This window comes from Dermochelys coriacea, chromosome 8, assembly GCF_009764565.3.
Source record: "Dermochelys coriacea isolate rDerCor1 chromosome 8, rDerCor1.pri.v4, whole genome shotgun sequence".
In the NCBI taxonomy this organism is placed as follows: Eukaryota; Metazoa; Chordata; order Testudines; family Dermochelyidae; genus Dermochelys; species Dermochelys coriacea.
In genome coordinates this window covers 63,761,942-63,787,822 of record NC_050075.1, presented here as the reverse complement: position 1 = coordinate 63,787,822, position 25,881 = coordinate 63,761,942, and the positions used below count along the sequence as shown (strand labels likewise).

Here is a 25,881-nt window from a genome sequence, read left to right as displayed (position 1 = left end):
TGTCATATCACTGTTAGACCTCCTACACAGTGTGGTAGTTTATCGTATTTGGTAAGAAGTCATTACCAAAAACCCAAAAATACATAAGAAATAAAGTGTTGAAAAATAAAATGAACAAAGTAATCAGACCCAGACTATGGGATACAGGATTTGACTCATATGCATTATGTTAATAATGGGTTAAAAGTGAGCTAAGGTCTGACAAAGGACTATAGTAAAGTCAAAAGTTACAATCTGATATCAGCGCCTAATCCATTTTTTCTCCTACTAGTAATAGTACTAAGGGAGAAGATTTTCGAAAGCACAAATGGGACACACAATATTTAGATAATAAAATTAAGAACTGTGAAAGACAATTCTCAAGTTTTTGTGTATTTTGTGTGTGTATATATTGAGCCTTATATACATACACACAATATTTATAATATAAAAATAAGTTAAAAATCATTAAGGTTGCAAAATCAAGCATGCAAAAATTAGGAAATGCCAGAATTCATGTTGGCTATGTAACCTTAATTTAACCATGATCACACTCTTATTTTTTTCACAAGACCCCTGCCTCTTCCAATGCAAGAGATAAATGGTGTTTACTTGATAAGCAGCTAATATTTTGTTTCATTGTCATTATTCAATATTTTTGAATATTGACATAGATTTATTTATTTATTTATTACTGTACAGTATTAAAAACCTGCTCTGAATACACATTTTTTAATTTTGTCCTGGGCTTTTCTGTGGTGCTTATCACTATACAAGCTGAGTGCTTAGCAAATATTAATTAATTTATTTCCACCACATCCCTCTGAAGTATTTGTGAGTGTATGTATAACAGGAATTATGAAGATTTTATTAGTGACTACTTAATTAATCATATACATTGAAATTAGCAATTAAAACAGGTTTAAAATCCCTTCTTTTCACAATTTAATGATATAATTTAACCATACAATTTAATACAGTGATTTTTAGAGGAAAATTGATTTTTTTCCATGGGTCTTTTTTGGCAAGGGCTGGGGTGGGGGAATATTTACTAACTTTTAGAAAGGGATCAATATATTCTGTTTTTTTCCTCAAAATTGTCCATGAGATTCTAAGCATCTTTTCAGGTCCCTGCAGCTAAAGGCCCAATGTCTCTACAAACCTCAAACCACACATACAATCTGATTATATCAGAGCTATGTCAGTTTTCAGGGTTTGTTACTTAAAAAGAAAAAAAGTTATTCTCTTATTCCTCACAATTTAAGGTAATTTTGTGGGCTGGAAGGAATTGGGGAAATTGTCCAGCCCAGAAAGCTAATGTTGTTCTCCAGCACCGTCTTCCTGAGTTCACTAGCCTTCCTGCTCTCTTTCAGAAACTTTTCTTGAGATTTCTTTTTTCTCTTGAAAGTTTGAATATTCTGAAGACACATGGCTCTTTTTTTTCCTCCTCCTCCTTTTTTTTTCTATGTATCTTAGGGACAAATGGTATTTTTCCTGGTAACTGGCAGAAATTGAAAATTATTTCTAAAAATATTTTAACTGGCAAATTTTTTAAACTCCATTCAAGTTAATGGAGAAAGCCAAACAGGTGTGAGTTTCAGATAGCATTAGATTAGGATCAAAGCTAATGCTTCTAGTGCAAGTTGATAGGTTGGCATATCAATTTATAGTTCATTGGTTCTATGGAACACATGCAATTTCCTTTAGAAGTAGAGTTATAACAGATGGTATACATTTTTGTCAGATTCAGATTTTGATTTAATCCAACTAATCTTACTATATATTTCAGCTTTAGAGTGGTCATCTCTGTTCTTTAAAGATTTGCTTACTATATTGTTTAAAAGAGAGAAATGTGAAGAATCAAAAATGGATCTAGCTTCTGCATAATATTATATTGCCACCATTTTCTATTTGTGCTAACCCATTCAGATTTATACTCCAGGACCAGATATGATCCCAGCATAATTGTATAGGAGAAATTTGATTTTCCTGCTTCCCCATCCTAATTGCTAATCAAACAGAACTATGAATGGATTTAAGTCTCTCTCTGTTGTTAAACCCAATATATCCATATAAATCCAATAGTGTGCGTTAACTCAATAATATTTGGCAAACTAAACATAATTCACTTATACCAAACAAGTGTACACAAAATGACATGACTGAAATCTCTCATTCATCTATAGTAACATTAGGAGTAAAAGGTCTTTTGGTGCCCATTAGAAGATATCAATCTGATTAAACCACATTGAAGATAGATCTGGGTGTCGATTCTCTGCATGCAGAAGGTGCATCTACACTGCAATGTTATGTAGCTCTTTTCTAGGATCAGTGAAGCTCCAGTAATGGTGTAAAGCCTGATGTAGATTAGGATCTAGTATTTGTAGCAGCAAGTTGTGAAACCCTACCATGCATCAGTGTAGTTACGCTTGTGCTGGAAAATGAGTATAAAATGTTAGTGTAGACAAAGCACTTGAGATTTCCTTTCAGTTCTGAACTCCTGAAACAAGATGACATGACAGCACATATACCTCTGTTTGTAATGAATTAACTATGTTTTATAGTCTATGTGCATTTAATGCACCCCATCCGTATGAGCTGGCATCCAACTCTTATTTGGTGCTTGAGGCAATAGAAAATCACATGATGGGTGGGGGGAGGCTGTGTAATTCTGTAATATTCCCCAGCCTTAAAAGATGACCACAATTTACTTTCATGCCACTTCACTGTTTGCTTCTCTTTCAGTTTTAGACTGTATGTGCATATTAATACTAATCTTATTTTTTTCCCCAAATAGACGAAAAAGCATGTTTGCAGCCACGTCCCATAGAAAATGGTGAGATTCTCAGTCTAGAAAATCAGAACATAAAACAGGCGCAATCAGGGCCGGAGACTTATCAGAAAGGCACGGTGTTAACGTACAGTTGTAACGCTGGCTTCATGTTACGTGGACCACCTGAGATAATTTGTGCAATGGGGAAATGGACCTCAGCTCCTACATGTGTCGGTAATTACTTGTGTAGAATTGTCAAAAGCAGTTTATTTAGTGGAGAGGGCAGTAGGTTTCAAGTGGAGGCTGAATTATAGGAAAGAATGATTCTGTAGATTCGTTCTGAGTTCTGTGAAATCTTAGTTTTCTGGTTGAGAGTCTTTAGAAAGCTTCAGGATTTTTGGTGGGTTGTTTTTTGTTTGTTCTGGTGTCGTTTTAATTTTAAAAAGCTTACAAGTGGGACTCAAGAGATATGGTTTCAGTTCCTGACTCTATCACACAGACTCCTTTTTTGGTCTCAGGCAAGTCTTTTAAACTCTGTGCCTCAGGATAATGGAGTTCCCTCAGTGGCAGTGGAGTTGTGAGGATAAATCCATTAGTGGTTGTGAGGCACGTTAATGTTATGGTGACAGGATGCCATATCAATACCTACATGGACAGATGTATTTTCATCAAAGTTCTGGTGAAGGAGGCAGACACACGACTGCATGAGATGTCCAGAACAACAAAAGCAACTGCAAATGTTGGTCTCACACAGAGGCAGAAACTAAATTTCATCCGCAACGGAACTTCTAATGTGTTTAGAGCTGGTGTTTGTTTAGTTTTCTGACAGATTTATAACAGTGTTCATGTTATACATTTCATTGCCCACCCACATCTTAATATATGTTTGTAGGTTCTGGTTGCAACCTTTATTTAAAATTAGCTGTCTTTATATGGTTAGATACTGTTACAAAAGTGCTTAATTAGATAAGGTGGCCTGTGGGAGAGCTGCACTCATTTTAATCTTGTATGTGTATCTTTTCAGAAACATCATGCCGAGATGTTCCAAATGTTTTCAATGCTCAAACTGAAGGTAGTGTGAAGGATAGTTATGAATCTGGTGAAACAGTACGTTATCAATGCTATCCAGGTTTTATTATAACTGGATCACCAGATGTTACATGTATATCAGGGAAGTGGACCAAACAACCTGTATGCACAGGTAAAATGACTGGCTTGATTTAACTTTGAAGAACTCAGTTAATTCTTTTTTACAGTATTATTTAATTAATTAATTTATTATTGGCACTCAGATACCACACTGACGGGTTGTACACCCAGAAAAAACATATTAGATAGATGTCTTTGAATTAATATAGACATGGCCAAATTACTAGCAATTTGGAGCTTGGTATTGTGTTGAGTGTGTGTGTTGATTGAATTTTAGATTTCCCTACATTTTAGTGTTTTCATTCTTGGGAGGAAATACAACTTGAGCAATGCTAAATTAATGATATTTTTTGTGTGTAAATAGAGAGGAATAAGTGACAATCCTTACAAAGCTTAGGTGTGAGGAGAGAGAGAAGTGGAATACAGTCCTGGAAGATGGATAGGAGTGGAAAGTTGTCACAGTCATAGGGAAGTGAGGAAGAAGAGTTTAAAGAAAAGGCAAATCTTATTACAAACTAAAGGATTGGTGCTGCAACCATTTAGGTCAATAAAAATTTCTGCTAACTTCAATGAGAGTAAGATTAGGTCCTAAATAATTATTTTAATTAAGACTCTTTGATTAGGTGTTTTATGTATGACAAGAATATGGAATATTTATGCTGTTTTCTGCAGAAGAGGAAAAAACCTGTGGACCACCACCCTCTATTGCCAAAGGGAATGCTGTCAATATAGTCCGTCACCAGTATGTTCATGGAACTACAGTGGAATATGAATGTGAAGAAAACTATATAATGGTTGGGCCAAAGACAGTGAAGTGTCTCAGCGGAGAATGGACATCTCTACCTTCATGTGCTGGTAAACTATTCAGATAATTCTTTAAGTATTAAACTAACAGTTTCATTCAAGGTTTTATGGAGATTATTCACCAATATTTAGGCAGATACAGTTTATATAGTGTGATAAAGTTCCTCCTCTGCCTTGGTGGGTTCTGCACTTACTGGAGGATTTGATTGCCTCAGAGATTCACTACTGTCCTCAGTTTGGCTCCTTTTGTTAGTGGCACAAACCTGCGGTTCACTCAGCTAACCTCATCACTGGCCAGCATGGGGAAAGGGAGGAGAACAATCCCCACAGTCTCTGCTGGCCCACCTAATGAGTCGGGGGACAGGCCAGAGACCTTCCCCTCTGGTGGGACCCACAGTCCAGATCAACTCCTTTTATATCAAATAGAGAGTTGCAGGGATGACGGGAACCCGGCCACTCCCTCTACTCCAGGTTCCAGCCTGGGGCCCTGTGGATTGCAGTTGTCTATAGTGTCTCCTTTAACAGCTGCGTGACAGCTACAACACCCTGGGCTACTTCTACATGGCCTCTTCCCAGCACCTTCTTTAGCCTCACCACCGGATCTTCGTCCTGATGTTTGATAATGCTTGTACTTCACAGTCCTCTAGCAGTACACCTACTCACGCTCAGCTTCTTGAGCGCCTCTTACTCTCAGCTCCTTGCACATGCCTCACTCACTGAAGTAAGGTCCTTTTTAAAACCAGGTGCCCTGATTAGCCTGCCTGTCCTAATTGATTTTGGTAGCTTCTTCATTGGCTCCTGGTGTCCTAATAAGCCTGCCTTAATTGGTTCCAGAACCTCCTGATTGTCCTGGAACAACTCATTATCTTACTCATGGAAAGGGACCTGCTTAATCTGGGGCTAATATATCTACCTTCTATCACTCTCCTATAGCCATCTGGTCTAACCTTGTCACATATCTCCTCACCCTGCTCAACACCACAGGGTTGGGCAACTTGGAATGTCAGGCAGTGTACCCGCGACAAACCATCTGCCTTGCCATGGTGGCTTCCAGACCGGTGTTGTATGGTGAATTGGAAAGGTTGTAGGGACAGGAACCATCTGGTCACCCTTGCGTTCTTCTCTTTATTTCGCTGCATCCACTGTAGGGGTGTATTGTCGGTCACAAGGGTAAACTGTCGTCCAGTAGGTAATACCGAAGTGTTTCCATTACCCATTTCATAGCAAGGCACTTTCTCTCAACCACAGAAACTTCTGCTCTCTCAGGAGGAGTTTTTTGCTGAGGTAGAGGATTGGGTCTTTTCATCTCTGGCCATCTGCGATAGGACAGCTCCCAATCCTACTTCAGATGCATCTGTTTGTAGACTAAACTCTTTGTTGAAGTCTGGGGCTATAGGCACGGGTTTACTGCAGAGGGCTGTCTGTAGATCCATTAATGCTTTCTCTGCAGCCTTTGTCCATTTCACTATGTCCGGACCGCGGGCTTTTATCAGGTCTGTCAGGGGACGTGCTGTGGTGGCGAAAAGGGAATAAATCACCGGTAGTACCCCACCACACCCAGGAATGCTTGGACTTGCTTTTTCCAATTCAGCTGGGGCCAATTTTGGATAGCCTCCAGTTTGTTCAGTTGAGGCATGGCCATGCCCCTTCCTACAATGTAGCCAAGGTATTTAGCCTCGGCCAGTCCTTTAGGACACTTGGCTGTGTTGGCTGTGAGGCCAGCCATCTTAGTGTGTCCAGAACTGCTTCTATCTTTTCCAAGTGGATCTCCCAGTCGGGGGTATGAATAATCATGTGGTCCAGATATGCAGCTGCATAACTGGTATGGGGCTGCAGGAGCATGTCCATAAGACGCTGGAAGGTGGTGGGTGCCCAGGGAAGTCCAAAAGGAAGAAGAGTGCATTGAAACAGACCCTCTTGGGTAGAGAATGCTGTCTTTTCTTTCACATCTTTGGCAAGGAGAATCTGAGAGTATCCCTTTGTTAAAGCAAGAGTGGTCAAAAATCAGGCATTGCCCAGGTGGTCAAGTAATTCATCGATACAGGGTATGGGGTATGCATCAAATTTGGACATCTCGTTCAGCTGGCGAAAATCATTACAAAACCTAGTGGTGCCATCTGGTTTGGGCACCAACACAATCAGACTTGACCATTGACTGTGGGACTCTTCGATGACTCCCAGCTTCAACATCCTTTTCACCTCTATCTTGATCTCCTCCCTTTTTGCCACTGGGACCCGGTAGGGCCTTAAAGTTACCTTTGTCCCAGGGTCTGTGATAATGTGGTGATATGCTTTGGTGGTCCGGCCTGGTTTGGTTGAAAACAGGTCCTGGTATTGGTTGATCATCTCAGTTACCTCCTTCTTCTGGTTCAGTGTCAGATCAGTGGATATCCTTATCTGCTCCTGCAGGTTATTTCCCTGGATTGGGGTCTGTTGAACCACTATACATGCCTCTTGCTGATGCCACGGCTTTAAGAGATTGATGTGATAAATCTGTTCTTGTTTCCAGTGTCCTGGCTGCCGCACCTTGCAGGTTACTTCAACCACCTCATAGGTCCCCTGCTATTGGGTCAAAAGCTTGCTTTCTGCTGTGGTTATGAACACCATCACGCAATCCCCTGGTTGGAATTGTTGGACTTTTGTCTGGCGATTGTAATGGGTTCGCTGGGCCCCCTGTGCCCTTTCCAAATGTTCCTGTACAATAGGGGTGACCTGGGCAATCCGGTCTCACATCTGCAATATGTGTTCAATTATACTTCTCCCCTCATTGGGTTCCTCTTCCCAGATCTCTTTGACAATATCTAATATGCCATGGGAGTGGCACCCATATAATAATTCAATGGGGGAAAACCCTGTGGAGACCTGAGGTACCTCCCGGATGGCAAACACAAGGTAAGGTAGTAGGATGTCCCAATCCTTCCCATCCCGACTTACCACCTTCCTTATTGTAGCTTTGAGAGTTCGGTTTAACCTCTCCACCAGCCATCAGTCTGTGGATGATAGACTGAAGTTCTCAGGGTATGTATATGGAGCAGGGTACAGAGGTCCTTCATTAGCTTTGACATAAATGGGGTTCCTTGGTCTGTTAATATCTCCTTAGGTAGCCCCACTCAGGCAAAGATCCCCACCAGCTCTTTGGCTATCGTTTTAGAGGCCATGTTCCACAGGGGTATGGCTTCTGGGTAGCAAGTAGCATAATCCAGAATGACAAGTATATATCGGTGGCCGTGGGCTGTCTTCTCCAGGGGTCCCACTAGGTCCATGGCTATTTGCTCGAAGGGGACCTCTATGATGGGAAGAGGTACTAAAGTTGCCCTAAAGTGAGGATGGAGACTGTGCAGCTGACACTCCAGGCAGGAGGCACAGTACCTTCGCACTTCTTCATGTACTCTGGGCCAAAAGAACCGTTTTAGGACCCGTGCCAGGGTCTTTTCTACCCCCAAATGCCCCCCAGAGAGATGACTATGGGCAAGGTTTAATACAGCGTTCTGGTGTTTTTGAGGTACTAGAAGTACTATGCCTTCTCTGCTCCTGTACTGGTGCAACCCAGTACAAGAGATTCTTTTTCATTGTGAAGTAGGGTCCTGGTCCCTGGGTTTTACCTTCCACAGGGACCCCATCTATTTCTGTCACCTCCTTCCTAATGTTGTCATACCTTGGGTCTTCAGCTTTGCCCATCCAAAATTTTCTCTCCCAGGGCTAATCTGCCTGAGCTCTAGGGGGCCAGTCTCTGTTGCCTCTCCTGATTCAGAGACATTAGGGTGTGGTAAGGTTCAGATGCTTCCTCCTCCAGGGAAGCCTCCTTTCCAGATACCCTGGTCCGCCTGCCCACAAGGGTGACCCTCTGTCCCTGGGCCAGGATCCGGGTCCCCAAGGCCTTAGCTGTTCTTCTTTCCCTTTTTGTCTTTCTACTCTGCGTGGGAGTATAGAATAAATATGGGGATATTTCAGAAAAGATTCGGGGTTGACAGTTTACTGTGGATGCCTTACTAACTTCAAGGTTTCTCCCTTTCTCCAATCCCACTACTGTGAGTAAGTTTCCGAATCTTGGGAAGTCCCTCCCTATGAGCACCGGGTATGGGAGTTTAGGGACCACACCTGCTGCTATCTCAGTGGTGTTCCCTGAATTTCAATTTTTACTGGGATGGTGGGGAAGTAACTAACTGTCCCATGGATGCATGTCATCCCGTGCGCTTTGCCTACAACAGCTGACTATGCTTCACAAGCTTCCCTGAAATAAGTGTGATCACACTTCCCGAATCAACCAGTGGTCTCTGCCCCATTTAGTTTTACTGGTCTGGTGTACATATGCAGGGTTAGTGCGACTCCCACCAGGTGAATTAGGGAGCATGGGTCTGTCCAGTTCCCCAGGTTACACTACATAGGCTCCTTGGCTTTAGGACACTGTGCAGCTATGTGTCCCCACTCCCTGCAGGCGTAACATCTGTCTGGGGCCCTAGGCATTCCCCGGTCTCTTGGTTTGGACAGTCTAATGACACTATGCTCTTCCCCCTCAGTGGTCCAACTCTTTGTGGCTTCCAGTGGGCCTTCAGCCCCTCTCTTTTTCCACCTGGGCCCTCCTGGTGGCAAAGTTGCCTGAGCTTTTGGGGCTGCTAGTTTAACCCGAGGTGCCTCTTCCTTAACTGGTCGGGTCAGCTCCCTCACCATCCTTCGCCTTTCTACCAGTGAGACAACCTCGTCGTATGTGGAGGGTTCGTTCTGGCTTACCCAGGTGCAAAGGTCTGGCGGTAGTCCTCTCATGTACCGGTCGATGATCAGAACTTCTAGTATCTTGTCCAGACTCCGGGACTCAGTTCGTAACCACTTCCATGCGAGATGGATGAGGTCATCTAATTGGGACCATGGGGTTTTGTTTTCCTGGTATCTCCGCTCATGATATCACTGGGCCTACACTGCAGTTGTTACCCAAGATCTGGCCAGGATCTCTGCTTTCAGCTGGGGGTAGTCTGCTGCAGCCTCTTCAGGAAAATCATAGTAGGCCTTCTGGGCCTCCCCACACAGGAATGGAGTGAGGATGTCAGACCACTGGTCTTGGGGCCAAGCTTCCTGCAGGGCTGTCCTCTCAAAGGCCAGGAGGTATGCCTCTACATCATCTTCCCACGTCATTTTCTGCAGCCAATTGCTGGCCCGTATGATCTGTGTCCCATCATGGCCATGGTTCAGCTCTGTAAGGGCCTTTACCTGGTTTACTAGTTCCGGCAATGTAGGACGGTCTTGAGCAGCCTGGTCCATCAACAGGTGATTAGTCTCTTGCTGCAGCTGCACTGCCTCCTGTTAGGCGGCTGCCTGGACACGGGTAGCCTCCTGCTGGGCAACCATGGCTTGTATCAGTGCTCACACTACTTCCTCCATTATGGTGGTGGGAAGAAAATAAAAAAAACCTCTATTTTTTTTTTTAAAACACCCTTCTTCCGCCACACTGTGCACATAGATCCCACCAATGACACCAGTTGTGATAAAGTTCCTCCTCTGCCTTGGTGGGTTCTGCACTTACTGGCGGATTTGATCGCCTCAGAGGTTCACGGCAGTCCTCAGTTTGGCTCCTTTTGTTAGTGGCACAAACCTGCGGTTCACTCAGCTAACCTCATCACTGGCCAGCATGGGGAAAGGGAGGAGAACAATCCCCGCAGTCTCTGCTGGCCCACCTAATGAGTCGGGGGACAGGCCAGAGACCTTCCCCTCTGGTGGGACCCACAGTCCAGATCAACTCCTCTTATATCAAATAGGGAGTTGGGGGGAACCTAGGCCCGCCATCTACTCCAGATTCCAGCCCAGAGCCCTGTGGATTGCAGCTGTCTATAGTGTCTCCTGTAACAGCTGCGTGACAGCTACAATTCCTTGGGCTACTTCCCCATGGCCTCCTCCCAGCACCTTCTTTGTCCTCACCGCCAGATCTTCCTCCTGATGTCTGATAATGCTTGTACTTTGCAGTCCTCCAGCAGTACGCCTACTCACTCTCAGCTTCTTGCACACTTCTTGCTTCCAGTTTCTCGCACGTGACTCACTCACTGAAGTGAGATCCTTTTTAAAACCAGGTGCCCTGATTAGCCTGCCTATCCTAATTGATTCTGGTAGCTTCTTGATTGGTTCCAATCCGGAAAAGAATTATGACTGTTCTTAACTTTATGCAAGTCTCATTGAAGTGAATATCCCATTGACAGTGTGCAAAGTTAAGCATGTGCGCGAAAGCATCAGTGCCTTTCAACAAGTTGCTTGACCCCCACCTCCTTTCAGTGTATCATTCCAAAAAAGCCAACTCAGTAGCAGCTTTGAAAGCTTTGGGTGAGCTTGGGTGAGCGCTTTGCTAAGTACTTGTCTTTATCTCTTTAGGTGCTATTTGGCTTTTTAAAAATCTTTATGGCATTTTCTAACAACCTCTAATGCCAGGATAATCACATCCTATCACCTTTTGTAGATCTAGATCAGCTCTTTTCACATTTGAACTATGTTTTTGGCTCCATTCTCTAATTGTCCCATTTAGTTGTGCAGGCTAATGTAACATAGTACACACACTATGAAAGCCAGGTAACTAAATGTTTTATTGTTTAAACCAAAAATGTATTTTTCTTATTTACAAAAATTTCACTTCAGCTTAAGATAGATACCAGGGGTCAGATCCTTTGCTGGTGTAAACGGTCTTAGACAATTTACATGAGCTGAGGATCTACCCTCATATATGTACAATTTTTTTTACTTTTAAGGTTTGTGTTACTGAACAAGTTTTAAGCTGTGCTCTACCCTTGTGCCCCTTCCAACACAATAAGTGATATATTTATCCATTATTTGCAATGATTTAAAACAAGAATAGTTTATCTACAGTTATGGTGAGGTCTTCATCTCACTCAACAGACACAGTCTGCTTAGTTTACATTTATTAAAGAAGCCTTTGTTATAACGTTCAGAACCCCCTGATCAAGGTCATAAAGCTTGGTTTAGCACACCAGCTTGGTCTCATATGCACTTTTCTGGAATACTGACTGTTTATAATAACCTGTCTACATGGATACAACATATGGTGTTCATGATTCTAAAAATATAATGAAGGTTCCATTCCTGCACATCTCTCTACACAGCTGTGTTGTTTTAAAAAATAGAAAGAAAAATCAAATTCTAGTCTTGCTGTTATATTACACAAACAAAGGACACTGTCAACTTAAAAATCATACTTCTCCCAGAAAACATTTCCCTCCTATTGTTACAAGGACAGCAATTAACACACTTTAAAACAATATTTTTTCCTCTGATCTTTTTCTGTTCTAGTAGCTTTAGACATTCCTGCTAACAATAGTAGACATAACATTTTCACATGGACTTGTATTTGCAAGTTGAATGCCTGCCTTTAAATTGATATTTACCTGACACAACATTTGATTTATAGCACATTTTAATTTGTGTTGGATTTCATTTAGATCATTTTGCTGTATGTGAACTTCCAGAGAATTTGGAGAATATAATCCTTCCACAAAGTGTCATCGAGAGAAGGAAGTTTAGGCACAGAACACTTGTAAGGTACAAATGTAAATCAGATGTCAAAAACTTTAAGCAAGCAACCTGTAAATATGGGGAATGGGTGCCCAGACTTGAATGCAAAAGTAAGTTTGTGTATTTATATACAAATTATTATTTTTTAATTCCTATAGTTATTAATTATGGCAATTACTAATTATTACATATACCATTTAGTGTTAGTGAAGTTCAGTAGTTTGAAAAAACTCCCAGATGGTTTAATCAATAAAACATAAATCTGTTTCTATGCCAAAGAGTAGCAAAGATAACTTACTGCTTTTAAATTACAGGAATAATTTGACATTCTCTGATCATTTGACTGGTAGGAGAATCAGTCTATTTTATTCCAAAATTAATCATAATTCACTGATACCAAACAAGTGCACACAAGTGACACAGAATGACATGACTGAAAACTCTCATTCATCTACAGTAACATCAGTAGGACAATAAATCTTGTTTGCAAGCATCTTGGAATAGTAATTTAAAATGTGTTTTAAAAAGACGAAAATGGTACTTACCCTCTGCTCTTTTATCATATTAGAATTCACAGGATGTACTTGTTGTTACATATAGCCCTGTTCCCCAGTACTTTCTCTCCTTTTAGTCATTACAGTCAAGGAGTGTTTTGTCTGGGTAAGGGATTCAGAAATAGGGTCCTTACATCTCCATTTTCATCATCATACACCCTTTGGTCTCTGCATATTCCCAAACATAGGGTATTGTTGCCTGGTAGTGCCTAACTGTAGAACCTTCTTCAAGCAATGTCCTTTAGAGCAGTAGTTCTCAACCTTTCCAGGCTACTGTACCCTTTTCAGGATGCTGATTTGTCTTGTGTAGCCCAAGTTAAAAATAACTTGCTTACAAATTCAGACCAGGGGTGCTGGAACAATTTGTATAGTAGGGCTGTTGAGAGCCATTGAAACAAACTGTAAACCCTGTATATGATGGAAATGACTTCAAGCAGGGGGTGCAGCACCTATGAATCAAACATAAAAATACAGAAGTGTGACAGCACAGTATCACAGAAAAACTGTTTACTTTCTCATTTTTTCCTCATATAATTATAAAATAAAGGTTGAAAAACACTGATATAGTATATACAGCAGTCTATATGAAATTTTATTTTGTACTGACTTCACGAGTGCTTTTCACTAGGGCTGTTGTTAAAATTAGGCAAATATCTAGTTGAGTGGATGTACCTCCTGGTAGACCTCTGTGTACCCTGCAGGGGTACTCCCAGTACAGAACCACTGCATTAGATCACTCACACAAATCCTTACCTACCCGTCTCTTCGGCATCTCCACATGTTCTGAGGGCAAAGCTATATAAGGGGGTGCAGTGCCCTTTATCACCTCAGTTCCTTCCAACCTCTGTATCAGATGCAAATGATCCACTCCAGTCCATTCGGATCTAGGTTTTTCTCCATTTTATTAGTGCCTTGAAAAGTGTTTAGTTTAGTTGTTCTTTGGCTGATAAAACATGTGCATTCCACCCTGGCGCAGCTATAAAGGGCCCAACCGACCTGGACCCCCTCCCCACCTCAGTTCCTTCTTACTGCCCATGCTTATTATTTCTTATTGTTTATTGTCACTGGACTGTTCATGCTTTTGCAAGTACTCTGAGTGGACTGTATTCTCCTGTATTTTTTTGTATATAATTCAGTGTTGTCAGTGTTTAGTTAATAAGTTAGGTTATACGTTAGTATATGTCGGTTGATTCCAAGTGCTGAGTGATGCCTCAGTTGCCAGGCTTCAAGCCCTGCATTTCTTGTAATAAGGATATGCCCTTGAGCAACCTGTATTCAAGTTTCTGAAAGTGTCTCAGGGAAGCTAATTTCTTATCTGTAAAGGAGCCAGCAGCAGAGAAATCCTAGATCTGATTACACCAACACATCTGCACTTCAGGTGGTGGTGCCTGATACTCTGTCTGAAGACTATGATGAGGAGAGAGGTCCTCTTTTTGCACAAGAACATGCTGACATGGCTCCCGATTTGTCACCATAGGAGCATGGGAGTGGGGGTGACTTCTCCCTCTTCACTCTCTGATGATGATGCAGTTCCATGATCTGGTGGATTGCATGGTGTCCATGTTCAACTTACTTCAATATGAATGGAAAAAACCTGGTGTTTGGGGAAAGTTCTTGGAGCCGCCTAGAAGAGTAGGATGTTATTGCCATTTCTCAGTGGTCTGTTGCAGCCTGCTATTAAGTCCACTTCTGCCTCTTGTCTTCTTATTTCCAGGCAGGCAGACAAATTGTATCAGATACCCTCAGAGGGGTTTTCATATTTTCACATACATCCTCTACCTAATTCGGTGGTGGTGGCTGCTGCCACTAGCAAAATGAGGTCTGGACAAGCCATGACTGCTCATAAAAAAAAGAAGTTTGAGTTCTTAAGGAGAAAGATGTTCTCTTCTTCCTCTCTTGGCATTAGGGTAGCAAATTATCAAGCAATTATGGTCTGCTATCAATTCCACTTATGAGAAAAGATGGCACTGTTTGTGCAGGATTTGGCAGATTACAAAAGGAGATTGACAAACGCAATCCTAATGGAAGGTCAGAATGTGGCAAAGCACACTCAGATCTCTGCTAATGCTTCAGACTCTTCTGCCAGAGCACTGGCTTATAAAGTCACTCTGTGGAGATGTGCTTTGCTCTGCTCCCCTTCTTGGGGTCGGTCGGTAAAAGGAACTGAGGTGATAGAGGGGCCACACCACCTTATATAGCCTTGTCCTCCGAATGTTCAGAGGCTCGAAGGGGAGGCATAGAAAAGGTGTGTACGAGAGCTTTAAAGGATGTTGCTTGGAGAAGATTATCATTAGGCACCACTAGGTGGCAAAATATCTTATGAGTTGGAAAATGTAGAGCTATCTCAAAGAACTTCAATTACAAACAAGTAACCTTCACTTATGCAAGTGCACTTTTTTAAAAAGGACATTATATATTTAATGAAAATAAGATACTACATTTAGAGTTTATCAGTACTAATCTATTTATACCTCTCTCCCCTTTCAGATGTAACATGTGAAGCTCCACCTGAAGTTACGAATGCTAATATTGTAAATAATGAGGAGGGAAGGTATCTACCTGGTGCTAGAGTGCAATATAAATGTCAGGAAGGATTTGAAAGTATGGGATGGAATGATGTAATTTGTGAAGATGGAGAATGGTCACAATCACCAATTTGCCAAGGTAGGAGTTTGTACTGTAATTAAAACAAATAAGACAAGATGTGCATTGGTGAGCTGGGAGCGTAGAATGATAGAAATGCGGGGCTGTAGGAGGCCCTTCAAGGTCATCAAGTTCATTCCTCTGCACTAAGGCAGGATTAAGTATATCTAGATCATCTCTGATACGTGTTTGTCTGGAAATTCCTCAGGGAAGTTCATTTTGGGGAATGTTACCAAATTTTCAGGGACTTTAAGCCTCTTGCTGAGATAGATTGTGAAGCCAGGCTAAAGTTTCTACTCATGGAGGCAGCCTTGAGAGCTCAGACTCAGCTCTGAAGTCAGACATGGTACTGAGTGTCTCAGCATTTGAAAAGAAGTGCACTTCCTGCGGTGCCCGAGTCCCAACACTCTTCACCATCCTCAGTGCCTAAAAAGATTTGTGAGAAGCAGACTGCCAACTGCAGAAAGGCAGAGATCCTTGGCACTGTGGTGTGCTACGCATGGGGATAAGACTAAAGTGCGGTCTCTGCCTAAATACTACTCTTCTTCCGTACCACAGAAGATGGCACTGTTAACTCCGGCACCTAGGCAGTTTCCATCAAGTCCAGAGCCAGAAAGAGCTCCTTCCACAACTATGGCACCACACCACACAAACACTATCTTGGTACTAACTACGCCAGAGGCATTTTCAGCTGCAGGGGACCCTTTGACCCTGTCCGCGCCATCATCACCAGTAGTACAAGAGCTGATGCTATCAGATATCCTCAGAGGGGTTTTCACAGTGCCGACAGATAGAAGAACCAGCAGGATTGCTACAGTGCTTGGTACTGTGACAGTCTCATGTATCTTTGAGGGCTCATCCTTCCATGCCACTCACGTCTCTCCAACTCGGAACTGATTGCTGGCACCATCTGGAATGGTGCCTCTGTGGTCAACAGAAGGAGAGTCGTCGTCTTCCAAATCAGAGGTCCAGTTCTAAATCTCCCATCCTCACAGCCACTCTCACTACCCATCCTCCAGATGTTTTCATTCTTCCATGGATCCTGCGACAGAAATACCATCAAGTGGTTGGCCAGGAGGTCACTTGGGGCATACACCTGTCCAGTGGCCTTTTTGTAATCCATTGGGCTTTTCCCCCTTTTCTAGATCATATTCCAGGCATTCCTATTCAGTGGCATCAGAAATGTGTGAGGCACTTACCCAGGGGTTTTTCCTAATTGCTAAGGATATGATTTCATCATGGAGGTCATGGATTCCATGACTTTAATAGACCTTCATCAGGTCCAACTCCAGATCCTGCTTCTCAGGAAGTCAGGGTTTTGAATGCATTGTTAATGCAGAAGGACAAGATTGCCGTTTTGAGCACATTGTCATCTCTGGCTGTGCTTGTTCTGAAAGGTGGTGAGGGAGAAGATGGCCGCTGTTAGCAGTGCCAGATCCTGTAGGTCAGAATTTTTGGATCTATCTGATTCTGACAGTCTCTATGGCTCTGGCTCCAAAACTGAAGTCAGTTTCAGGTTCAAGGACCAAGTCGATCTGAGGATTTCACTGGATCTTGTGCCATTCAGGTCTTCAGTTCTGGCTTCAACCTCTCCTCCAAATCCAGGTCCATCCTTTGATCCAAAAAGGCTTTTACTTTAGTGCCTGTTGTACAGTGATTCAGCTTACGAACATTCCTCAGATCCAAGTGTGAAACAGTGAGTTTCAAGGGAGAGACAGTCTTCACCAGTTCTGAGGTCTGCATCCTCTTCAGCTGAAAAAAGGAGAAGGGCAGAGGACATTATTAGTCTTTCTCTTGACTCATCTGTGCCTCCTCCTCCTCCTCTGCAGCAATTTTTCAGTTGTCCTTTATATGGATTATTGATCCAATGTTTTATGTGGAAAGGATCCAGGTCCACTTCAGGCAGTGCTGCCTGATACTCTCTCTGAAGAAGATAAGGAGATAGATCCTTTTTTTGCACAAGAACATGCTGACATGGCTCCCAATTTGTCACCAGAGGAGCATGGAAGTGTGACTTCTCCCTCTTCACTTTCTGATGATGCTCTATAGTTCCATGATCTGGTGGATTGCATGGTGTCCATGCGGAACTTGCTTCAATACGAATGGGAAAAACCTGGTGTTTGGGGAAAGTTCTTGGAGCTACTTCCAAGAGTAGGTTATTGTTACCAGTTCTCAGAGGTCTGCTGCAGCCTGCTAAGACTGTTAGGACCACTTCTGCCTCTTGCCATCTTATTTCCAGGCAGGCACACAAATTATATCAGATACCCTCAGAGAGGTTTTCATATTTTCACATACATCCTCTACCTAATTCACTGGCGGTGGCTGCTCTCAGTAGCAGGATAGGGTCTGGACAAGCATATTCTACTCCTGTTGATAAGGAAAAAAAGATTGATTCCCTAAGGTGAAAGGTGTTCTCTTCTTCCTCTCTTGGCATTAGGGTGGCAAATTATCAAGCATTTATTGCCTACTATTAACTCCACTTATGGGAAAAGATGGCAGTGTTTGACAGGATTTGGCAAATTACAAAAGGAGACTGGCAAATGCAATTGTAATGGAAGGTCAAAATGTGGCAAAGCACACTCTCAGAGCTTTGCTTAAGACTGTTCTGCCAGAGCATTGGCTTCTGAAGTTACTCTGAGGAGACATGCTTCACTTTGCTCCTCTTCTCTGGATGTGGATACTAGAATAAAGGTGGAGAATCTCCCCATTGAAGGGGATGGTCCTTTAAGTAAAGAAATGGATGAGAAAGCTGGGAAAGCTGAAGGAGACTAGAATGAGAGCCTGCTCTTTGGGCTTGATTTGTTCTATTAGCAGGAGATCTTCTGCTCCTTCTTTCCATGAACAGAGGCAGTATTAACCACAGTTTTCTTCAGCTTATTTCTCATCAAATCAAAGATGTCAGCACCAACTCTAGCCATGTGTATCATTCCAGAGCCAACACAAGAAGAGGTCTTTCAAACTGAGGTTTAAATCTAAGCAATCTGCTCCCTCTCTGTCATCTTTGTGGAGCACCAGGCTTCAGATCTGATGTGAGGATGGAAAGTCAACAATCAAACAGCAAGGACCCTTTCCTTTCTCTGTCTGGGGACAGACTTGTCCATTTTATCAGCAAATTGAAAGTTTATTAGAACAGACAAATGGGTCCTAGAAATTATGAAGAAGAGATTTACCATTCAGTTAAAGAAACTACCCCCTTCAATTATCCCTACCTTCTCTGTTCTGGGAATCTCTCACAAGGCTATTCTACCTTCAGAAGTGCAGAAATTACTTCTGATAGGGGCTGTTAAGAAGGTATCCAAACAGCTGAGGGACCAGAAGTTTTATTCAATATACTTTCTGTTGCACAAAAAGGATGGGAAGTTTTGTCCAATTTTAGATTTAGATTTAGCTAGATGATCTTTCGAAGTCCCTTCCAGCCCTATGATTCTACGAATTCTAAACAAGTACGTTGGGAAGTTTTGGTTCTGTATGTTAACTCTGGCCTTCATGATTCCTTTGCTTTCAGCTATTCAGCTTTCAGGATTGGTTTGAAACTCTCAATTTAAAGGGCACATATTTTCATATTTCTGTCTGACATAGTCATTAAAAGTATCTTCATTTTGTGGTGGCAGAGCCCCATTTCCCATACAAGGTGCTCCTGTTTGGTCTGTCCACAACATCAAGAGCATTTAACAAATGCTTCTCTGTAGTAGGGGTTCATTTGTGAAAGCAAAGTATTTTTGTTTACATATTTGGATGACTGGCTAGTGATGCCTGCTGTTCACAAGGATCTATTCAGTCACATCGCTTATACAACAACTACCCTTTTTTTCAAACCTGGGTCTGCTTTTGAATGTCAAAAAGTCAAATACCTGTCCAACTCCGATAATTTTATTCATGGACTCCATAGTGGATATGACAGCAGAGAAAGCATTCCTACCAGAGTACAGATTAAAAAAAAGTGCAATATATTTTAAACATTCAAATATGTCAGACTCAGAAAGTATTTTTCTTCTTGGGTCTCGTGGTAGCTACTACCTATGTAACTCCATTTGTGCAGCTCAATATGAGGCCAGTGGAACACTGGATTTCTCAGGTCTACAGGCCCAATTTGAACAGTCTTCCAGTGTTAATCAGCATGCCTCCAGATATGCTGGACTTGTTGACCTGCTGGTCATTCAGAAGTGTCCAGTTCAATCCCCCTTCACCATCGGCAAGGGTAATTTGGACATGTAAAACAATGTCTGATGGAGAGTGTACATCTGAGTCATTTTACACTTTGAGGTCACTGGGTTTATTTGAAATAGTCCACATTTGTGGCTTGTATGCAGGAAAAATCTGATTCTCTTGTTTCAGTTTCCATACCTTGTGTTTTATGATATTTAATGTACTTTAAAAGGGAGGGACTATCTAACTCATTTTTGAAAGTTCATTTGGCAGCTATTTCAGTTTACCATGGTTGATGGTAGACAACTGTTTGTGCATAATATGGATAAAAAGTTTAGGAACAAGGTGTAGGCTTCAACAGTTTCTGCTATGCAAGCCCTGGAATTGGCATCTTTCTTGGCACCAACATGTTTGGTACCATCGGGAACTGAGCCTTTGTCAGTAGTGCCAGAGTGAGGAAGCTCTATTGGGAAGAAGGTCCCTCCATCAGGAAATCCTCAGATGCTTCCTCCGCTAACTGTGCATCTTGCATTGGTCCAGGTCCCATGATCTTTCTACTCCACACAGTACTGCACTACCTTGGCATTCCCATGCTGGCTCTTCTTCAAACTAGAAGTGGAATCCTACATATTAAGAGGTCTCAAGCATCTGCTTATTCCTCATCACATTGGTCAAGCCGCGGCACCGTGACTCTTACAGGAGCATATCTAGAGAGATCTTCCCTTGGGATTGGGCCCCAGTACCACATCAAATACAGCAGTGACCTTTCTGGAATTTATGGGTGTGTGTGTGTGTGGGGGGGTTCCTCCAGACTTCAGGTCATCTTCTCCTAGTCGCTGTTCTGTGCCCTTCTCCATCTATTAACATTCTCAGTACCAACATCAGTACCCAGCAGCTGAGGGAGGTTATCTCTAGTTTCTGATCCTCCTGCTATGGAGGTTCAGCAGATGGTAGAGTGGATGGACAGTTTAATGCTTCCACTCAATGTTTCCTCTTCATTGCCAGATGAGGCTACTGTTTCAGAATCATCTTCCCCTGTTCTAGATGATTACAAAATGTACCAGGAATTTATGAAAAGGGCAATCACCTCCTTGGGAATAGAAATTGAATTGGTCCAGGATAATCCACACAAATTGATGAATATTTTGCATTCTGCGGGACATAGTTGAGCACTCAGGAAATAAATGCTACCAACTCTTGGTGAGGCTGCCCTCAAATCCTTACTCTATACCTCACGGAATCTTGGGACCTAGTAAAGAGCAGCTACAGGCCAATCTTGTGAAGCCCTTGCACTCAGTGGAGTCACAGTTCAAGTACTACCACTGTTTGCAATGGTGCCAGTATCTCTTGGGAAAGGAGGCTACCTCTCAAGCCTGCAGGTGACTTCTTGATCCTTACGCTGTAAAAACAGTAACTCATTCTAGTAGCTAATTGTGTTACTGACACATAGTCAAGAAAGGAGTGTGATTTGACACTCCAAGGGAGAACTGCAATTCCTCTCTTCTCTTTTTCCAATGACTTCTTGGGAAGAGCTGTAACACTGGCCATAGGATCGTGTACTAACACTCTGCAAGGTCTCCTAGTGGGTTTGATACCTGCTGGAGCTGTGCTATAAGGGGCCATAGGGTCATCTGTGTAGAGACAAGTGGCTTCTGCAAAGACAACTTTTTTCTGAAGCCAATCACCTGAGAGCCACAGATTTTGAGGTTGAAGGCCCTACCACTTTTGCAGGGAGGGGAAACAGGACAAGTTTATTTCAGTAGCTTACATGGTATTGCTGCTGTTTTTTTTTCCGGGGGAGAATCTGGCAGAGACTAGTTGCATATCCACCTCAGCTACAGAGCATAAACTCCAAGGGAGAACCCATAGAGGAGTTTCTGTGAGTTGGGGAGGAAAAGCAGAGTATAATTTGGATAGGTTGGTCAGAAATTTTCCAATAGAATAAACACTGATTCGTCAAACATGAAACGTTCATCAAACTTGAAATTGATGATTTTGACAAATTCCCATAAGTTTTTGACCCTTCATTTTTCATTCCCTGCATCCTAACCCAACTTTTTTTTACTACTGGATAGCCCTATTGTTGCCTCCCTGCAATTTGAAATGTTCCAATGAACAGTACTGGTTAAGTTAAGGAGCATCAATTACTGGATCTGAATAGATTAATTAATTAGTAACATCATTAATTAATCAATACTGGATCTGAATGGATTTTATATAAAACTAATGAAATACTGTAACTAAATAGTTAACTACATGGGAATGTGTCAGTGACTTCAGAAGTTCTCATCTCTTTTCAGATATGAGATGTGCACCTCCACCTGAGATTCATGATGGTAGGATTCAAGGTGTAAAGCAGCAAAGGTATTTGCCTGGCGATAGAGTGCGTTATCAATGTTCGCAAGGTCTGAGCCTTTTTGGGTTTCCCATGGTAAAATGTAAGGAAGGGAAGTGGTCCGTGTCACCAGTATGCAAAGGTATTTTACTTTCCTATTTCTAAAATAGCCTAGTAGATATTGGATATAGGATATTTTTGGAATCAAAAACTTCAGTCTTACTCAGAAACATCTTTACTTCCTTGTATTTCTGTCTTTTTATAACGCACAAATATAACATCTCTTGCAAACCAGAAAACAAATCTGTTTCCAGTCTGTGATTTCCATGGCAATGATAATATAGGTTTAATGAGATCATCCTCCCATTGGGCCGAATCCTGAGCTCCTTATTCAAGCAAGCCCTCAGTGGATTTCAGTGGGAGTTTGGCCTGAGCAAATTCTGAGTAAAGGGTGAGGGCCAAATTTTGTCACCCCTGCTCATGCTGAATAGTTAACATTAACTTTGATTAAACTAGTCCAGTATCGGGACTTCAGGATCTGACTCTCAACATAATGTGAATAAGAGTGATTGATTGTTCTCTATTTCTGATTTTTAGGGCCACAATTTCACTACTACTTGCGGATGAGCTAGACAATACACAACTGGTGAAATTCCCACTCCATTGAAGTCTGTCTGAAAAATTTCCATTGATAGGACCAAGATTTCACCCTATATCTTCAAGCTTCCAGAAAAAAAAGTGGTGTCACTCTGCTGGTTCATTTTGTTTGTCTTTTCACATACCAGAATTTCATTAGCTGTCAGGGTGAATATGAATATTTAAAAAATGAACATAATAACTAGCAGTACAACACCACTTTGTTTTGGAAACCAAAACTATGGTTCTAAAAACTAACTAGATACTAGTCAGCCACCCATGTTCACAGTGAGTAGAACCATGACTAGTATTGTGGAAATCAGTGAAAATTTGTTACTCACACAGCCAGGCACTACTCAATGCAAATAAGGGTGGCACAATCAAGCTCATATTATTTACCAAGCAATAATACAGGTTTAGAATATGGGTCCAGAGAAAATAGATGAACTAATATCAGCCTTCGTTATGGTTGATTGTGGTCTCTTTATGTATTTCTGTTTCTCTGAATTCTTCTTCTTACAGTCTTATCTCTCTTACCAGAGACACTCAGTTTTCTCTGATATCTCAGAATTACTGAGTTTTTCCCAGTACAAGGCACAACAGAGATAGTGAGACCCCAGCAATATGAAAAACAAATTACAAATATAAAAAGTAAAATAAAAATATCAGAGTCAATGTATTGTGATTATTAATACCATTGAAGATAAACAGACAAAAATATCGATTCGACGTTATACACCATTAAATACACAGTTCAGTCACATCATTAAAATAGTGCCATCAGGGCAAGACATATATGAATATAAACAAAGAGCCCACTATGTCTAACAACCACAACCAACTGACTTCTCTCAACCATCCCTGAGAGACTCAGAGACTAGCTGGTTTTTGCATCATGAAAGAATTCAGGGTATGGCAGGCCACAAAAAGAAACAAATTCCAAAGTGAAAAGTCTCTCACAGAGGGTGTCCTATTGTCAGAAGCCCCCGTGTTAAACCAATGATGTTCAGTGCCAAATATAGGAGCTGCACCCGGTGGGATGCTACCCATCACATAGAGGCAGAGGGCAGGGCCTTAGCAGAAGAGCTAGCCTACCACAAAGGGAAGCATACATTTCATTCCCCCTAAACTACAGTGCAGCATACAATATGCCCTGTGCACTCCACAGAGCACCAAGATAAACCATTGTGTTGAAAGGAGATGCAATGGCTCTGGCACTGTTCCTGGGGTGGAAAGCTTCCACATGACTCCAAACATGGACCCAGTGCCTTAAAGGTTAGCTATTGGCTATAGAAAGTTGAGTGATATGTCAAAAGCTAATAGCTGTGAGACCCTGTAAGAGTTTTTTCTCTCACTTTTTGGCTGCCTTTCATTCTCCATTCCTAGGGAAAATTGATATATACTAGTCGTAAAAAAGCTATACCTTCATTCATCATATGATTTTTGAGAGGTTTCCATGTCCCTCTCCCCCTTTTGCCCCCCCTCCACCCCTTTTGCCTTATATCCTAGGTCTCATTTTTGACATGTGCATTTTTGGCGCTAATGGGCATTTTGAAACAAAACGAAAGTTTTAAATTTTCTGTTTCATTTATCCTTACTGGAATCATTAGAACTAAATGAGTAAATATAGCTTTCTGACCTTTTCCTCATTTTAAGAAAATATGCTTTTATACATTTAGTGCAATTCAAAAGAAAAATAAAATCTAGTAAACAGATGTACAAAGTTTTAATGACAGTAGAATAAAAGAGGGTTAACATGCTTTTTTAGAGAAAAAATAATTGTAATGCAGTTATTTAATAATTATTTAGAAATGTGCTAATGAACAGAAATCTTCATAAAAGCAGAATAAAGTGTTACCACACATACAATGTTAACATGTATTCGTCATTTTAGAGAAAAATATTTTATATGCAGTTATTGCATTTCATAATAAATTTTATGGTCAGAGGAATAAAGGAGAATCATGCATTTTGAGAGAGCTATTTTTATGTATTTAGTAGTTTTCTAATAGTCATTAAATAACTGTACAAAGTGTTAATGATAGAGGAATAAAGGAGTGTTGCATAAAATCATGCATTTTTGGATTAAATGAATTTCATGCATTTATGTAGTTATTTTAAAAACCCTTAATAAAAGCAGAATAAATAAGTGTTAGGAAATTTATGTTAATGTTCAGTTTCCTCATTTTTAGAGGAAAATGTTTTTAATTCTGTTAGTACATTTCTAAATAAAGCCATTAAATAATTCCACAAAGTATTAATGACAGAAGATTTAAGGAAAAGTATTAATATATATAATGATACATTTTTAGAAAAAAATAATTGTATGAAGTCAGTACAGTTCTAAATAAAATTGATTAAACAATTCCATAAAATTAACAAAAGTATTAATAGAGAGTGAATCAATTATTTAATGACTATTAGAAATGCGCTAACTGCATTACAAGCATATAGTAATCTAAAAGTTCATAATTCTATAGATTCATGAACACTTCTCAATTATACCTCTTTCATTAAGACTATAATTTTTGACTATTTAAAAATGTACTACATGCATAACAAATATTTCTCTGTACAAATAAGAGAAATGCATGGTGTACATATGTAAGGCTGTTTGGAGTGGCTCACCATTGATAGCAGACTATCAGAAAACAAGGACATATACCCCAAACTGGTGGTATGTTCTATAATTAGATTTCACCAAGCTAGTAACAAATATGAACTCCTGGCTCACTATACCAGTCTTACCATGGAGTCACAGTCCCCTTGGCCTCTCCAGCCTATCTCGACACCCAGACATACTGAACTTTGTGAGAAAGAGGTTATTAAAACCAAAAAATCACACCATGTCAGGTTGCTCCCAGTCCCAAAGGATTCACCCCAGATCAGTTGGTACTCCAGACCTTACACAAAAGACAATGCTGGTAGGCAATTCTATAGTAAACCAACTACAGGTTTATTAGTTAAGTAAAAGGATGAGAATTATTGAGATGTTAAAGCAGGTAAAATATAATAAATGGTAAGTCACAGTTTGTAATTCCAAACAGTAGCAGATACACAATAAACTGCCAGTTTCCCAAAAGTCCTTCAGGGCTACCCAGAATAATTCTGGGGAGCTCAGTTTTCTTATCCAGATACTCTGCGCTATTAGAATCCAAACAGTCCAGAGATAAAGGACCTCTCTTTGAATTGGTACTTATAGCTTCTCTTCACAGACAACAATCTGACAAGTATCTGTACCCACAGAAGACCAATTGCTTTGAATTTAGCACTCTTCTTCCTTTGCATTCAATGAGTTATTTAGTTACAGGGATATACATAATGTAAATACCTGTCATTATATTATAATAGGAATAGAT

At 41.1% G+C, this 25,881-nt stretch overlaps 1 protein-coding gene across 1 annotated transcript in view; it reads left to right on the top strand.

The window, feature by feature from the left end:
• The window catches only part of LOC119860511 (complement factor H-like), a 105,550-nt gene that overhangs the window by 18,344 nt on the left and 61,325 nt on the right, over positions 1 to 25,881 (top strand). The window contains exons 9-11 of the mRNA XM_043491305.1: positions 2,777 to 2,986; positions 3,777 to 3,953; positions 15,250 to 15,426. Coding sequence (XP_043347240.1) covers positions 2,777 to 2,986; positions 3,777 to 3,953; positions 15,250 to 15,426 — 564 coding nt within the window. The remainder of the gene's footprint in view (positions 1 to 2,776; positions 2,987 to 3,776; positions 3,954 to 15,249; positions 15,427 to 25,881) is intronic.